This window comes from Lathamus discolor, chromosome 8 (genome assembly GCF_037157495.1).
Source record: "Lathamus discolor isolate bLatDis1 chromosome 8, bLatDis1.hap1, whole genome shotgun sequence".
NCBI classification, from domain to species: domain Eukaryota; kingdom Metazoa; phylum Chordata; class Aves; order Psittaciformes; family Psittacidae; genus Lathamus; species Lathamus discolor.
The window spans coordinates 11,904,375-11,921,257 of NC_088891.1; the positions used below are offsets into that span (position 1 = coordinate 11,904,375).

Below are 16,883 nucleotides of genomic sequence, written 5' to 3' on the forward strand. Positions count from 1 at the left end.
ATTAAAGATGTTTGCCTTATTCTGATTTAGGGGTCAGAGGGGGAAGTCGTATTGATACCTGCATTATCACTGATTTGGTAAGAAATAAGCCCTCAGCATGAAATACTGAACTATACAGAAGATAGCTTTTAGAAGACTAACACAAACTAGCACAGGAACAATCAGCCATTTTAATTTAGGTGTAAAATAAAATCAAATAATTAATTTATTTTTAAGTTTATTACAGCATAATCAGAACATAAGCAATGAGTTGTTATTACCAAGGACTGTACATCTAAAAAGCAAAAATAATAATCAACTAATTAATCAAGTTAGTCACGCACATTTACCCATCATGCAGATGAATTCACTGCCTGTAAAAATGGACAGGACAAATACAGAGAAACTTTTTTTTACATGTACACCAAAATCCCACTTCTGTTCCAAATGAAAATTTAGAAATAACTTAAAAAATATTAGAATACGTATTCAAATGATTTTCAGTTCTTTCCAGTAGAACCAAAGCCATCTTCACCACGTTCGGTGTCATCCAGAGCCTGAAAGACATCAATTATGGTAAGTCGGTTTAGTGTCTTAACTTCTTGTTTCTACACAATGGATAACGTCTATCATACAGGAAAGTACATTTACTCATAACAATAGGTATAATTGGGAAATTAAACCAAAAAATGTTGTTAAAGACCTCAGAATACCTTTTGTACAAGTTTAAACAAATCCGACATTGAGAGACAATTGTTTATAGGGTATACTGAGTGTTTCTCAAGTACCTGTTAACTCTGAAAACTACAGGAAAAAAAAATTCAATATAAATGTATGCAAAGCAACAAGACTTTTATTCAAGTAGAAATGCTACTACGCAGTTTTAAAGCGAAGTATTTAGGCCATAAATCTCAGCTTATATAGAACTATCTACAACTATTAATTACTGAAAATTCAGAAATATTTTCTTCTGGCTACTTACTTGAACTTCTTCTAGCTCAGGATAGTAAATGCGTTCACAGATGAGCTGCGCAATCCTATCCCCTTTTTTGACTGCAATGAAATTAAAATATTATTAGTTGCATCAAAAAAGTAAACCAGCAATAAAAAGTTTAGAGAATCCTCTTTTGAGAGTATCAGAATGTACTAAAGTGCAAATACTTATTTGAAACATAGTTAGGCAGAAATTAAGTGACAGAAAAAATACAGGATAAGATAAACTTTAAGTCCTTTAAAGGTGAAGTTTAGAGGCAGTACCAGCTCAAGGCATTCCCCCTAATTCCTCCTGCCACCCATACTGTGGTATATTAAGTGTCATTATGCAGAGATGAAGAGAGCTCTATGTATGATGTAACTCCTTGTATGAACTAGTCCCAGGAACTGATTTCTATGGAGGAAAAAATTCTGAACTGATAAAAGGAAAACAGATTTTCTGATTAGCAAACTGGTTCACAGAACTGCCAGAAGCAGCTTGTACTGTGAAGTGATAGAAAAGGCTGCAAAACCACTGGCCCTGAAGCTTAAAATTGACTGTTTGCAGAGAGATAGCATGATTAAGGGAAAAATCATACCTTTATTATTCATGTTTCCAAGGATCCTGATAAGTTTTTATCTCACATACTGATCAGCTAAATGTTTGGGTTTTTGTTTTGTGGAGCAAGAAAGCAGCTTAATAGAAAGTTGCGCTTCACTACAGCTCATAAATCTAAAGCTTAGCTAAGTTGAGTTGGTTTGGTGTGGTGGTGATGGTGTGTTTTGGGTTTTTTTGGGTGGTTTGTGGAATCTTTTTTTCTTTCCTTGACAGGACATTGTTAAGTTTCTATGGTTTTATTAACTGTAAGAAGAAAATTGTTCTCAGCTAGCTGTAACTCTTCAGAGACTTTTAAAGAAAAATTACTTTCTCATTTCCAGTCAGATGGCTGGAAACAGGCTCTGCCAAGCTTAACACTTACCTTCAAAAGTCTCCTTGCCAAAGTTGAAGAGTACCACACCAACGTTTCCCCTGTAATCCTCATCAATAACACCAGCTGTCATAAAGAATTCAGAGGGATGACCAATTAATAAATGTTGTTCGTATAATAAGTAAGTAGATTAGATAAGAGTTAGATTAGCAGATGATTGCAGTACCTCGTATTAACATCCTCTGCGCTGCTCATGTACAATTAAACAATACATACGAAAAAACTGAAATACCTAGAAACGCTAATCAGTCTTGCAAAAAGAACTGAAAAACACAATCGCATATCAAAAAGTGTTTTACTAGTGTACTACTAATTTTAGTTGTAATAAACTACCTGAAATCAAGACAGCTGGACCAAATTCAGGCTCCATTTGTTCTTCTAACTTCAGCTTTTTGCATGTCAAGCATAAACCTGTTTTTAAACTCTAACATTTTATTTGAGAGCTATGGATTTGTGCAGATCCAAATCCTGGACCTCAGGCAGGGTAACAGAACAAAAGCTTTAAGGAATTGTCATTCAGCTAGATTCAAGTATAAATACTGTAAAAAAAGCTCGCTCTTACATTTTATTTAATTATTAATACATAGTTCAGGAGATTATCTATGAATACACATTAAAATAATCATATTCTGCTTATTTGGAGTTTCTCTCCAGATACAGGAAGCATATTTGCAGTAGGAAAACTGGAGTTTGGGCCTCCTTGCAGACTAAAGTATGTATTTTTAAGTCTCCTTGCAGTAATAATTCATATTCTATAATTACATGTCATTCCAAGATTTCCAGACTATCACACAAAGTACTACCTTTAGAGATTATAAACCCCAGAGGAAATCGTAGCACGACTATACCTTGAAGTTTTAATGTTTTACCACAACACACATATTTAAGAATAGAAAACTGAGGTGGTTTTTTTTTAATTCAGCTGTGTGACAATATTGCAGTACATATAGTCCACAGTTACTGTACAATGTCTGCACTAGTTCTAGTGTGAAAAAGGTATTTACGCAGCTCTTTCTCTTGCAATGTTATAGGTTAATCCAATCACATTTCTAAACAGCTTCCTAATTAAGGTGCTAGTAATACTGGGAATATCCCAAGTTCAGAAAGTTCAGAAAAAAAACCCCAGTTTTCCAGTTAACTCGCAGGTATTTAAAAATTGCTTGAAGGGACCCTAATTACAGAGCACTGTCAGTAGTAACAGTGCACAATACATAGGGGTTGGTGTGCATAAAAGTTTTCAAGAAAAAAAAGTAAAATTAAGATTATTGAATGTAACATACAGTTCAGCTGATTCAGAGGGCTTGATGTACAGAATCTACATGCACAGGTCTCATGCTGTTCATTTGTTTTTTGTTAGAACAGCCTTAAGAAAGTCAACTACGCCATCAGTTAAATTGAGGATCACAGGACACCACTTTCACTGGTAATCACAGATTCCTTGCACAATTTCTACCACAGTTCAGTGTTGCAAAGGAATACTTAAAAGTATTAAAAATAAAATCCTATGTGCAAGTGTCAAGTGTATAAGCAAAAAAGGCTGAACTATAAAATAATAACATGAAAATTTTGCCTTCTTATTTCTAGGGAAGTACTTATTCCTTCCTCCCTTTTAAAATATCAGAAAACTTACAGCCTTTACATTAATTGCTAAACCAGGGGTGACATAATGTGTTTGCTAAAGACTGCTACATAGATGATTTGCTTTGTTTTATACAACAGTAGACACCAAGTTCATGCTACATGGATGCATTACAAAGAGATAATCAACAAACTTGTAATAGCAGCACAGATAATTTTATGCATCACTCAAATTCTGAATTCAGTTTCTTGTTAATTTGGTGTATTTGTTCATATGAGACAATCAGCTGGAGAACTGAAAGCCAGAATTCAGATTCGACACATAAAAAATTAAGCACATATGCTCATAAATGCATTAAAAAAAAAAAAAAATAGCTCTTTCATTTGTCAAATTAAGAATTTACCCATTCTCAAGTGTTTCTCTACAGCTAAGACAACATTTTCCTAGACCATAAGACAGGATATATATTGCTATGCATTAAGAGATTGATAATGGATTTTGCTAACTTAAAATAATGATGGACAGCTTTATTTATTTTATAAGACAGTATTCTAAGACAATACTCAAAACTGATTACTAGTTCTATTTAAATAGAAATTATGATTTTATATGTATAAAATGTACCAATTAAAGTAGTATGGTTAGAAGAAAGTTTTGCATGTCAGTTCTTCCAGAATTATCTGAAGAAAATTTATAAAACAGAACAACTGGGGCTACTTGAAGTCATTCTAAATTAGCTTTTCTGTCTTCATGTCTCTGACAGAAAGCAAGTTTATTTCTACATAATGACAAAAATTGCACTTGATGTATTGGTTAGTGCTCAACCACTAATGAAACTTTTTGATTTACCAGATGTTACTGCTATTTTCTGGGAGAGAAAACTCAGTAGTATCTGAAACTTAACTTGTATTGGAGTAACTGGAGCTTAACAGAACATTAGTACTTCTACCCTTTGTTAAACCCCCGACCTTTTTTGTTTGGTTGGTTGGTTTTGTTTTTTTTTTTTTTTTTTCCCTGGAAAGGAGTGTTGCAATTGATCTATACTGATTTACAACGAATCTAGTCAGATGCTTCCTCAACCTTTAAACAATAGCATTAGCACAATCTCAGCTTTATGTATAGACACCAATTTTACAAGTACTGTTGAAAAAGCTGTAATCAACAGATAGCTCTATAAACAGACACCAAATCTGTTTGATCACCTATTTGACAACTGCTAGAGACTGGCTTTCTAGGACTTAAAAACTATCAGATAAGTAAAGATGGAAAACACCGATGAATATTTCTGTGGCTGAACTGAAAGCCATACTGAAAACTTAAAAGTCACTTGCATTATTCGCTAGAGGGGAAAAAAGGCTCTCACTACAACTCTCTAATTTTCTAAGCTTAGCTATAAAGTAAACACCTTGCAATGGTTCTACAGATTGTACTGGATGTATTTTCTAGCAGACAAGAATTGCACTTTCTGCACACTTCTGAGGATGAAATATGTCCATAGGATGCAGAGAGGAAAAGCAGGCTTCTTACTTAAAAGCAAAGCCGGTACAAACAGAACTTTAAACAATTAGAGTTGAAGTTATGTATTAAGAAAATAATATTCAAAAAGATGTGTTGTGGCCAAAACAATTAGTCTCATGCTGTGCTGAGTGACTGGTGTTTGACATGGTGTCAAAGCCATGATAATTTCAAATTCCATTAAAGGCACAGCTAGTTAAAGATTTTGTGAAATGAATTCCCTACCAGTCATTTTCTCTTTAAATGTATTATACCTCCACTGACATAGTCTTACCAAGTTTAACCACCATGTGGATTTTGAGTTCAAATTTCACTATTTGTATTAAAGAAAGAAGAAAATATGACCTAGGAAGAGCTGATGAGTTTTCCTTCTGTACAGGGTCACAGACTCGCTCTATGTAATTGGGTGTACTGGCAAAACATATTAACATCCTTGCCATCATGTTATTCTGGAACAGCAAGTTGCAATAAATATATACATTGCTGACAACTAAGGCACTAGGTGTATTGGGTGGAAATAATCTAAGTAATTTTTGGAAAAAATCATGCATTGGAAATGACAGTCTGACATTCTGTTTTATTCTGTCAGAAGTTTGGCATATTACTTCCTGGGAAAGCATCCACACCTAGCAGATGTGAATTCTGTATATATTCTTGCATGATCTCAAATGTTCTCCCTGATCCTTAGGTCTGCTGGCAGTATTTCTACTTAGATGGGTAATGCCCTCATTGTGACAAAAATACTTCTGCAGGGTAAGTAAAATGCTTTTCTTGTCAACTTCCATTATAACTCAAATTATAATGTGCTCAGAAAAAAATGCATTCTCTCAGCCACTCAGCACTTCTGAAGATATCCATTAGATGCATCTTCTTTACAACATTACATCAGAAATGTAGTTTTGAGTTCTTTTCCTATACTATTGTCAGAAAAATTAATTGCTTAGGGGTTTAGGTGGCAGAACACATTTTATTTAACTTAGAACTGTATTCTTGTATAATTAGAACCACATAACATGCATTTAGTCCTAGTTAAATTGCTGTGGTTACATCTGTGCTCAGAATAACTCTACAGCCATTTTAGCGGTGACAACTTCTGTGCAATGTAGATGCAATTTTATAATACAATAGTTAAAGAGAATCTGCCTGTGCTCTCATCAGCCCCACTGCAAAAGTGGAATAGAACTTTCAACATCATTTACTTCATGTTGCAGTTACACGGCAAAAGCACAGTGAGACTTTCATGAAGGCCTCTTTATAGATATGCCTGTAACAATTGCTTTTGAGGAGGTATCTGTGAATTTCTAAACAAGATCAATGAGAAGCTTAAAATATTTTAAAGAAACACCCTGTTGTGCAAAACAAAGCTGTTAGTAGTACTGAACAAAACACCCCAAACAGTAAAGACTTGTAAAAGTGGGATTTTAACTTTGTTTCAAAACACTTTCAATTTTTAAGTCAGTTAATGTAAAAATTTTGAGTTTAAATTTCATTTGCTTTAAGTAATTAGTTACGTTTTCATCAGTAAGAGTAAACTAAAGCTCTTTTCATCCTAATAATCAATTATACCCACAGTAATGGTATATTCCAGTGCCATCTTCATTCCTTTTGAATATCGTTACTATGCTCTGTGTAAAAGAATATCCATTTTATTGATTGAATTCATTCAGATTATACACTAGACTGAAAAGAATCACACACTTAATCAAAATGGAGCAAGAATGTAAAAAGTCATCTTTAAAGCCTAGATCAAAAAGTAACATCTATGCCAGGCACTGCCTACAAAAATACAAGTGTTTTTTGGTTTTGGTCTGGTGGTTTTTTGTTTTGTTTTTTTTGGGATGTCCTGTTTTGGGTTGGTGTCTTTCTTTTTCTTTTCTGAAAAAGTAGTATTTTTTTAATTCAGCAGGTCTTAAAATAATTACAATGCAGTGGCTCTATGAGGTATTACCCACTTACCTCCTTTTGCCAGACCACCACTGAAGCTAGTATTTTTTTTTTTGCATGCATTACAATGTGAAATTAAGGCACTTCTGCAATCAAGATTTACAAAGTCTTAGTGAAAAGAACAAAAAGCTTACCACCAACATCTATGAAGTGCTTTGCAGCTAAACCAGAACGTGGTGCTAGAAAACAAGAATTGTTTTGTAAGTACAATAACTGATTTCTTTTAGAACTCTTATGCAGTACTTACAGGTTACATAGTATGTTTACATGGTCATGGCAGCAAGAACTGTTTCCACAGACTTTCTAAAATAAACATGATTTTACAGGAACTATTGTAAGTGTTAATGTACATATTAAACAAAATGACAGCTGCTACAGGCCTACAACAAAAATGCAATCTATCTTTAAGTGATATAAGCATATCTTTGTTTAGACCACCATATGCACAGTAGGTTTCTCCAAGGCAGGCAGCTGCAACAGACAACTGTCTAATCTTGGTTTATTTTTCGCACTACCACTGGTTTGGCATAATCTCAAAAGATTATTAGGTCAATCCAGTCAAGTGATGATGGAAAACAGTATTTGGCAAGCATTTTTACTAAAAAAACAGATACAAATTATGTACAGGGCTTTATTTTTATTATTACTTAATCTATATTGAGGTGCTAAAACTCACCTTTGTTCAAATTTTTCTTTGGGGTTAGACACATGCATTTTCCTTTCATATGAAAGAACACACAAATTCTGATCATGCTCTTACATTGGAGTGACTATTACCTTTTTTTTTTTACGTTAAGAATTTATACATAATTCAGAAAAAGAATGCACAAAACTAACATGACTAATGCAATATCTTGTCAGGTTCTCTCAAGTATTCTGTCACAAAAAGTAGTCAAATTCTACTATACTAGTACTCTTAATTCAGGATTAATTTTTAAACACTCAGGCATGTATTTTCTGCATGTCCATTATCTGATGGTCTTTGTGATTTGAATTCTGAAACTGCAGAGAAATCACAAACTACTGAATATCCTATTAAGTTGTATGTAGATTGATTTTTTGCTAGTGATTTTTTTTGTCATTTGACATACAAACCTCAAGCGTATTTGACAGAAAATTTCTATTACAAAGCTTAATAATAAATCATGCAGCCTGTGAGACTTTTTTTTGGTGTAAACTAATTCTTAAAGTTTTAGGCAGAATCGAAAAGAGAGGATGGTGTCAAACCAGTGCTACAATGACTCTGCAGTCTTTTTATAGCCTGTTTACTTACCTACTCGGCCATAGCATCCAGAAGGAAGTGCAACTTGAATGTCTGTTTTCACTACAGCCTTTCCCATGGGTGGTATCTCACAGTCATAAGCACTATATTAAAGAAACACACACTAGTTTATACAGAGAGTATTCTGAAAATTTTCTTTGTAACTGAAATGTTTCCTTATGAAATGGACTTTTTCCATGTGCATAGTGCATCACTGGAACAAGGCGAAAAAAAACCAGCTGTAAAGGCAGAAGTACTACTGCGTCAAGTGTGGTGCAGCAAAACTTCAGGAAGTTAGGCAAAGGAAGAAAAGGGCTTATTATTTTAATACTAAAAAAGGGAAGGTAGAAGTGGTCACAGTGAAGTTCAGATATAGTGATTGTACCTGATCCCTAGCTGCAGATATTACTGAACAATGGTTATTTTAAGTTCAAGCAAACCCAAACATAAGACTGTACACAGCAACCCGCGTGGTTGCTAGCATTATCAAACTGCCACAACTTTCTTTGGCAGGTGGCATCCAACAGCCATGAGGAAAGCAGAAAAGCATAAGCACTGGCAGGGAGGGCCACATGCACTACCCGAGAAGGCACTAGTTAATATTGATGCCAACAGCAGCTCAGGGTTGATGTGTCAAGCCTGACTTTTAGCCAATGGCCGCATCGCTACCTGATGAACTCGATGCTGCGGCATGACTGGACCACAGGTCTCTGGAAACCATGGGAGAGGGATGAAGAAGCAAGGAGCTAATGAACAGGCCAGCTCTGGGCTCCTCTTCGCAGGGTCGGCTCTGCTCAGCATGAGGACCCTCAGCCGAGGGAGCTCCGAGCCGTGGGGGCTCGCTAAGCGGGCTGGCAGCGCTTGTCCCCGGGAGGAAGCGGGCCTGGTCGGGCCAGAGAACAGCGTGGGCCTCTCCCAGGGGCCGGTACCCTTACCTGTACAGATCGTAGCCCGCAGCCCGAGCAGAACCCTTGGAGGGGGAGAAGGCGTTCTCAGACAGCTTAGTGAAGCGAAGCCGTGCGGGGGGCTCCCCGGGCACCGAGCCCTTCTGCCTCTTGCTGGGGGATGGCTGCAGCACGGCCTCGGAGGACGGCATCGCTGGTAGGGACGGGAAGGCAACAGACACCCTCCGTGAGGAAAAAGCCCGCCAAAAAGCGGCACAGCCCACTGAAGGCGAAAGCAGAGGGGGAAATCGCTTCCTCCCCGGCCGCTCTCTGCGTGGTGCACCCTCGCCACCCCTCGCCGGTGAGAATGGCCTCGCCCGGTTCCTCAGCGCCCAAACCGCCCCTCCGTGAAGTCCCGGCGGAGGCAGCGATGTCTTCCCCGCGGAAGTGGGGGGACTCGCGGTCCCGGCGGTTAGTGTCCCGTCCTGCTCGCGGCTGGGCCGCCATGCGCCTGTGCTCCCCCCGCGACTCCCGCTGCTCCCTTACTGCGCCAGCGGAGCCGCAAGAACAGCTTCATGCTCCGGGCCAGCATAACGCTGTGCGGCGCGGGGCCGTGCCGCTCTCTGCCGCCAGGCGCTCCCCGCGGCGGTCCGGCGGTAGCAGGCTTGCGGCGGGCGGTGGCGCTCCCTTCTCCCCTTTCCCCCCCCCTTCCGGGCTCTACCTGTCATGCGGCGGGACGCAGGCCTTCCGCCAGTGGCCCGGGACCGGTGGCCTCCCGGGACACGTCGGTGCTTGTCCTTCGGGCGGACCGCGCCCGGTGTTCAGCGTTGTGGGGGGACGCAGTTGAGGCTGCACGGCGGGCGGGGCCCGGGCCTGTTGCGGGAGCGTCGTCGTGTTACCGTGGTGCGGTGCCGGGGAGAAGTGCGGAGGTGCCTTCCGTGTGTCCGGGGCTGTTACAGCCCCCTCGGAGCTGCCGCGTCCTCCAGCCCCGTTTGTGATCCGCACAGCAGGCATGTGTGGCATCTGGCAGTGCTGCCCTGCGGCCTTCTGAAATAACCTGCACACTCCGGCAGTGGCAGAAGCGGAAAACCGCTTCCCCTCCTTGTCGAGGCTGCAGATAGCAAAACCCATCAATGAGCCACATGCCTTGTTCTTCAGTCTCACAGCAGAATAATGACTTCACTATCTTTGATGTTGGCATTGGCTGCTCTCTTTTGCCATCCCATCTATGAAAGATGCCCCTCATGATCTCTTACAGCCACCCCTTATCTCTTCCCCATAGTGACCCACATTGTGTAGCTGCTGCCCCTACCCTTCATGGTCACCCTTCACCGCCCCCCAAGATCTGCCCCCATGGCCACCCTTTCCCTCCCCTCATGATCTCCCCTCACAATGCCCTTCATCTCTCAGCTGCCCCTCTTGCCCCTGCTCCTCCTCCTTGGCCTTGAGCACTCTGACGGCTGTATTTTTCTGTATTTTTCTTCATGCAAAGTAGCCACATACTGGAGCAGTCTAGATTAAAACAACTGTTCTTTGACTTTTAAAGAGTCAAGTGTATGTGTTTGTCTCCTTGCTATGCTGCATGTTTCAGATGCAGCCAGATGGCAGTGAAACCATTGCTACATATTGCAGTCCAATTGTGAAAAATATTCCCCTCAGTTTGGGGTTTCTTTTATTGCCATTCTTCAGTCTTAATAGTGTGCACTGCTTGAATGGGGATGTGTATGTATGTATCATAGATCCATGTGAAAAAGCTACTTAGAATATTTAATGAATTCTGAGGTAAGCCATCCACAGATTGAAGAATTTAAGTTTTGTCACATGAATACCCAATTATAAATGGTTATTTATACAAGCAGAACTTCATAGAGGTTATAACTGCAACCTGCCTTATAGTGTAGAAAAGGACTAATCTTATGAATAGCTTGGCTCAGTGGGGCAGGCTGGGTTCTAAACTGGATCTATGGTATTCTGAAAGTCCATGAAATATAGATACGAGGACTCTTCCAAGCATGTTGTCAAGGAGAAAGGTCTCGGCTGAGTAACACTTCTTTTTCCCACAGATCTTTACAAGGAAAACAACCCAGCTGCTTGAAGTCTCGGCAAGTTTGCGTGGGTCCTGAGAATGTGCTGTTTCCTCTGTAGATAAATAGTCCCTTGGTCAACATTCCTGCCTTCTTGATTGCTGATTAGTGTTGCTCTCCACTGAGCATTTCCTCCTGACTTTGAAAAACAGCAAGACAAACTGAAATTATCTGCCCTTTACCTAGATTAAGAACAGGAATGGAGGCTGCTTTGTTGTGCGCAGAAAGAAACACAGACCTTCTCTCCAGGATAACAATCCATAAAATTCTCCCCACTGAAGCTTTGGTGTTAGAATGAGCATTTTTCTTAGAAGAAAACTGTGGCTTTAACAGACAGATTGCCCACCCAGTGTAACTTAGAACAGCTGTCTTTCTCACAGTGATTAAGGCTTGTGATTTAAAAGGCTGCTGTGAGGGTGTTTACTTATAATGAAGCTCTATTTTTGATCGTGTGTTTTGCTGTACAATGTGGGGGCTGTGAAATTTTGCCATTGCTTTTTACTCTGTTCCAGAAAAACCTTCCTGCTTTATTTCATTTGAAACTGAATTTCCTCTGATGAAATTCCAGCAGTGGCATGACTGTGGGTTATTGCTCTTGTTTGTGCAGAATGTGAGCTACAACTTGTTATATTTGTTTGTTGTTGCACTGGCACAGCTACATTTTCCATTTTTCCTAGCAGAGTCAGGCCCAGTGTGAGATGTTCCCTCAGCAGAGCTGGCCATGCAGTCTTGATGGGTTACATAGCTGCCAAGTGGCAGTGCCAACCAGGTTCCACAATGAATAGATGTTTACAGTGGTCTGATGTATGCTGAACCACACTGTTACAAACAAGGTTTCCTCACCTGTAACTTGAGAGCTGAGCCACTCATCTGCAGAACTTTAAGGGTTTAGTGTCCTTCTGACAAAAGTTAGAATCTGGTTGCTGGGGAGAGAAAGATCAGGTCCTGAGAGTGATCCTAAGTCACTTCGTTGAAGTCCAGTGACAGTCAAACTACGTTAGGCAGCAGCTTGAGGGACACCACTGAGCCTCAAGCTGAAGAGGCTGAGGGTTACTCAAATTCTGTTTTTCCAGCTCTGCTGGTAAATCAGGGACCTCTGCCAGAGAGCAAGTGATGAACAGGTATGAGGAATTAAATGAGTCACTAATAGCTAAAACTCTGTTTGCCCCATATCTATAATTTGAGTGCTAATTTGTGTTACCTGTTGCATGTCTGTTGCTTTTAAACTGCTCATTAGTTGCTGAAACTGCTTTTCATAGAATCATAGAATAGTTAGGGTTGGAAAGGACCTCAAGATCATCCAGTTCCAACCACCCTGCCATGGGCAGGGACACCTCACACTAAACCATCCCACACAAGGCTTCATCCAACCTGGCCTTGTACACCGCCAGGGATGGAGCACTCACAACCTCCCTGGGCAACCGATTCCAGTGTCTCACCACCCTAACAGGAAAGAATTTCCTCCTTATATCCAATTTAAACTTCCCCTGTTTAAGTTTTAACCCATTACCCCTTGTTCTTTTGTCTTTAAGAAGATCATGGATTTGTTTTGAAAGATAAAAGCTGAGGAATGGCCAGGTTTTCTGAGAATGAAGGGTAGTCTGATACATTTTGCTTAGCAAAGAAGGCTTTTGATAGGTTTTTTCAAAGATGTAGTGAAAATTTCAGAGGTTGAAGACTGGTGAAATTTACTATGCAAGTGGCTGGAGTTTTGTAGCTTGCTATTATGATCATTAAGTTGAGAACTCTTTTGGGTGTGAAGTATGGTAGTGGCATGCTCTTTGCACAATGCAGCTTGAGCAGTTGCAGCTATTTATCTTCAGAATGTGATGCCTTTTTGGTTAGGTGGAGTTTATACTTGTGCTATTGGGTTGCTGATTTTAAAAATAAAACTAATAAACAACTTTTGCCTCCTAAACTAATCTCTGTTGGGGACTGAAAACCTAGTAACAGTTGGAAAAAAGCTGTTCTGGAGCCTAGGTGGGGACACCTACTACCAATCCTAAGCACTGTGCCCAAGGGGTATGTGATCAAGATGGGCAACTCGCCAGTGGTTGCAAAAGGCTTTAAGGAAAATGTATTCTCTGAACTGTAGTGAAATGCTTTCTGTGATACCTGTTGGAACTCCTGGAGGGAAAGGTAGGATTCACTGATGAGAGGAGCGGCAGTGGATCATTTTAACAGGCCCTTAGGCACAAGCTTAGCTGTGCAGAATGCTTAGGCTTTTGAGGAAGAGACAAAATATTCTTTGTTCTTGCTTCATTGCAGTAGTATTTTCACACTTTAATGTTTTGCCTTATCTACTCTTACCTGTGTCGTGGCTCATCAGATCAACCCTACATTATATAAACCTGCAGAGTTGGTAGTGTGATACAAGCTCAAAATGTGCTAGACAGCTTTAGTCATATTTTTTTTTTCTAGAGATATCAAACTTGTAATTAGAATTCAGTTACTAACATGGTGATTAAAATTCAGCAGTTGTTTTATGCATAATTTATATAAAAGAGGAAGTGTCTGTTACAGAGTGGGAAAGGAGGTAGGTGGACTAACTAAATTTTGCAATTGAAGTTGCAATTTACAATAGCCCCTAATTAGTATGCTCTCCAAATTGGTTGTGCACATGCTTCGGAAATTGTGGTGAGGAACAAGAAATAGAAGCTCCTAAGAAACTGCTGTGTTGAGATTTCTTGTGAATTTGTGGAAATAACACTTTCAGATAGTTAACTGCTCTTGTGTCTAGAGTTTGTGATGCTCATTATAAATCCTAGAAAGTTGTATGGATACATCTTTTAATCAGTCATGGTCAAAAAGCAAGGAGTTTACACAGATGTGTATGTTAGTACTTAATTTTTGATGCTGTTAATTTAGAAATGTGTCTCTTGAGATTTATTCTTGTAATGCCCACATCACAAACAAGTGATGTGTTTGTGAGAGAGAATTGCAAATACTATTGAAAGTGCCATTGCTGTTTCATATTTTGAATCTGCCTAGGTCCCCCAGATCAGTTTGGTTTGATGTTCCCTGTCGATTGAAAATTACTGTATTTGGGAATATTTAGGAAAGTATACCTGCTCATGTACATGATTGAAGAGCTTAATGCAGGTGTGTAATTCTCCCAGAGCCTTCTGCAGGCTCACAGAAGGCCTAAATGGAGTCTCCATAAAAGCTTTTCTTCTTTGCATTGACTGTTTGGGTACCACATGCAGACTATTCCTGGTTGGTGTTGGGAGTGAGATGGAAATGATGGTGGCAGTTGCAATTCTACAAAGGTGGAAGGACCTGATAGCATGTAGCAAGCTCCTGTGTTGTTGCTAGCATCGCTGCGAAGGAAGAGACTAATTTCCTTGTTTTGCAGGTGCAGAATGTGAGGTTTGGCTTGCTCAAAGCTGTGCAGGAAGCCCAGTATCTCTAGGAAACTTGAGTATCTTGTATATCTATGTCATGCAGTTAAACTGCAAAATGACCCTTCAGCCTGGTTGTAAATGTGCAAGAAGGAGCAAAGGAAGAACATTATGAGAAAATATCAGTATTTCATATCCTACGTTTAATAGGCAGAGAAAATAAAACATGGATTGTTGGGCTACATTACCATGTTATGCTGAATTGCTGCTGTTGAACTTGGAAAAATATGAGTGTCAAATATTTGTCTTTTTTGGAGATGGAGTGCTAGATCCTCCACAGGTTAAGTTCTAATAATTCAAGCACAGATAGAAGTGAGGCCTGCTTGAAAATAAAATGTAGTGAAATTCAGGGTCCCCTGGCTTTCCTAGGGCTTTAGATTTCAGTCGATCTCTGCAAAGGAGTTACAGAACTATAGTAATTAAATAGCTGCATTCTTTATTGGTCTTTAATTTAAATAATGCTTACACACAGGATATAGCTTTCCCCATTAAAAAGAGAAGCTGCTTTTATTGACAGATGAAATTATAAAGTACTATAATTTTGCAGAATAAAAAATAGAAAACTTACACAACTTAATAGATTTCCTTTATTTTACGTTGGTGTATAATGAATATTATTTAAAAAGTCTAAAGAGAAAAGAAATGCTTTATATAAATCAAAAAATAATGCATTCAACTCAGCTAATGGAGGTTTTGTTTTTTTCTAATTACATAAATCACTGTATGTGTTACCCCAACGTATAGTGTCAGACTGCATTAACCCTAACATTCATAGCAAAAATTGTGAGAGTATTTAGTATTTCACTATTTTCTTTGTGAAATTTACTTATCACATTTAATTATTACAATCATGCATTCTATGCCATGTCAGAGCTTGAAAATAATCAAGTCTTGTCATATAGAGTCTATATTTTTTTATATATAACTTTTTTGTTTGTCAATTAATTAGAAGCATTTGAATTAACATAAATTAGCATAACAATTTAGGTAAAAGCATCTGCTGTAGGCATAGGTCTTAATTTGGCAATATTAGAAATAAACAGCATCGTGGGTATTCTACTTGCATCGTATCAGTTTATGACTTTGACCTGACTGATACCATACAGGTTCTTTTTCTCTCTCCCAGGTTAGTGCATTTCACTGGAATCCTCCTGTGTGTCTGTTAGCAACTATGACAGTGCAATTTGAATGAAGTATTTATTTATAGATTCAATGCTTTTTGTATTGTAGCAGTGAATTTTGGCTTTCTGGGATAAATATCAAAAGCGTTTTCAATACCTTTCAAAATTAATGGAATTTCCTCTTTCTGTGTTCAAAATATTTGCTGTCTCATGTGAGATATATATATATGTATATATATGTATATATGTAGATTTTCCTTTTGCCTGTAGTGGTGCAACATCAGCAGGGACCATTTACTTTTTTCTTTGTTTTTGTCTAATTCCTTACTGTATTGCTTTGGATCTTTGAAAAGCTTTCTGTCAAGTAATTAGTTTTTAGATCTGTATTAGATAAAAGCATCTTTAATAAATCACTGCTATTAAAAACATAGGTGTTAAAATCAAGCAAAGGATATTCTAGGCACTGATGTTTTTCTAAGAATAGAAGGTCAGTACGTTTTTGTGATTGCCCCTGACCATTAAGACTGGAGGAAGGTTCTTGGAGAGAATTTCTAGCCAAGCCATGTACAGGTAATCAGACACTGCTCCTTTTCTTGCCACTGGGAGGCTCCTGTTTAAAAAGAGAAAAATGAAATTAGCATTATGAAGACAGGGGTAGCTCTGATAACATGCATGTCACTAAGTATTAACTAGAAAATATCAGCTGTTCATTTACAGCTCTGAATGTTCATAATTAGACTACATGAGATTGTTTTAATCTTATAAAACACAAAGCTACCATTAGGCCTTAATCCTGCAAGCTCTTCTTCACCTGGTTAGTGTTATTAACATGGCTAGTTGTACTGGACATGGATTGCTTGCGATTGTAACCCTAAAGTGGTAAAGAAGCATTTTTGGGGTCTTAAACGCCATGTATAATACGATTTTTTTTTTAAAGGAAAAAACACAGTACATGCACAGCGTTGCAGTCTATCAAGTTACTTTCTGATCCGTAATTACTGTGAGATGGGAGTTTTAAAGTATGGGTCAATTTATGGTGAATGTTACCTGGCCACCTTTTTTGGAGACTGAATTAATAAAGCTAAAGAGGTTTATCTGTGCATCACAAATAGTAATTTATTGAAACTGTGTATAAAAAAAAACAGTGGCTCTAA

General features: G+C 38.7%; 2 protein-coding genes across 5 annotated transcripts in view; both read right to left on the minus strand.

Annotated features, from left to right (window-relative positions):
- Positions 1-200: 200 nt before the first annotated feature.
- DUT (deoxyuridine triphosphatase) lies at positions 201-10,103 on the minus strand. Of its 2 annotated transcripts, none has more exons than XM_065688439.1 (7): positions 9,845-10,103; positions 9,175-9,337; positions 8,252-8,343; positions 7,113-7,157; positions 1,932-2,006; positions 962-1,032; positions 201-536 (listed from the first exon to the last, which is right to left on the minus strand). In XM_065688439.1, the coding sequence occupies exons 1-7, from the start codon at positions 9,849-9,851 to the stop codon at positions 480-482; spliced, it is 510 nt and encodes a 169-aa protein (XP_065544511.1). In that variant the 5' UTR covers positions 9,852-10,103; the 3' UTR covers positions 201-479. The 2 variants fall into 2 exon arrangements, with proteins under 2 accessions (XP_065544511.1, XP_065544510.1); XM_065688438.1 differs by lacking the exon at positions 9,845-10,103 and adding an exon at positions 9,670-9,815.
- Positions 10,104-15,027: 4,924 nt separating this feature from the next.
- The window catches only part of SLC12A1 (solute carrier family 12 member 1), a 49,995-nt gene continuing 48,139 nt past the window's right edge, over positions 15,028-16,883 (minus strand). For all 3 annotated transcript variants that reach the window (XM_065688917.1, XM_065688916.1, XM_065688919.1), the window contains exon 27: positions 15,028-16,339. In XM_065688917.1, coding sequence (XP_065544989.1) covers positions 16,204-16,339 — 136 coding nt within the window. In that variant the 3' untranslated portion in view covers positions 15,028-16,203. The remainder of the gene's footprint in view (positions 16,340-16,883) is intronic.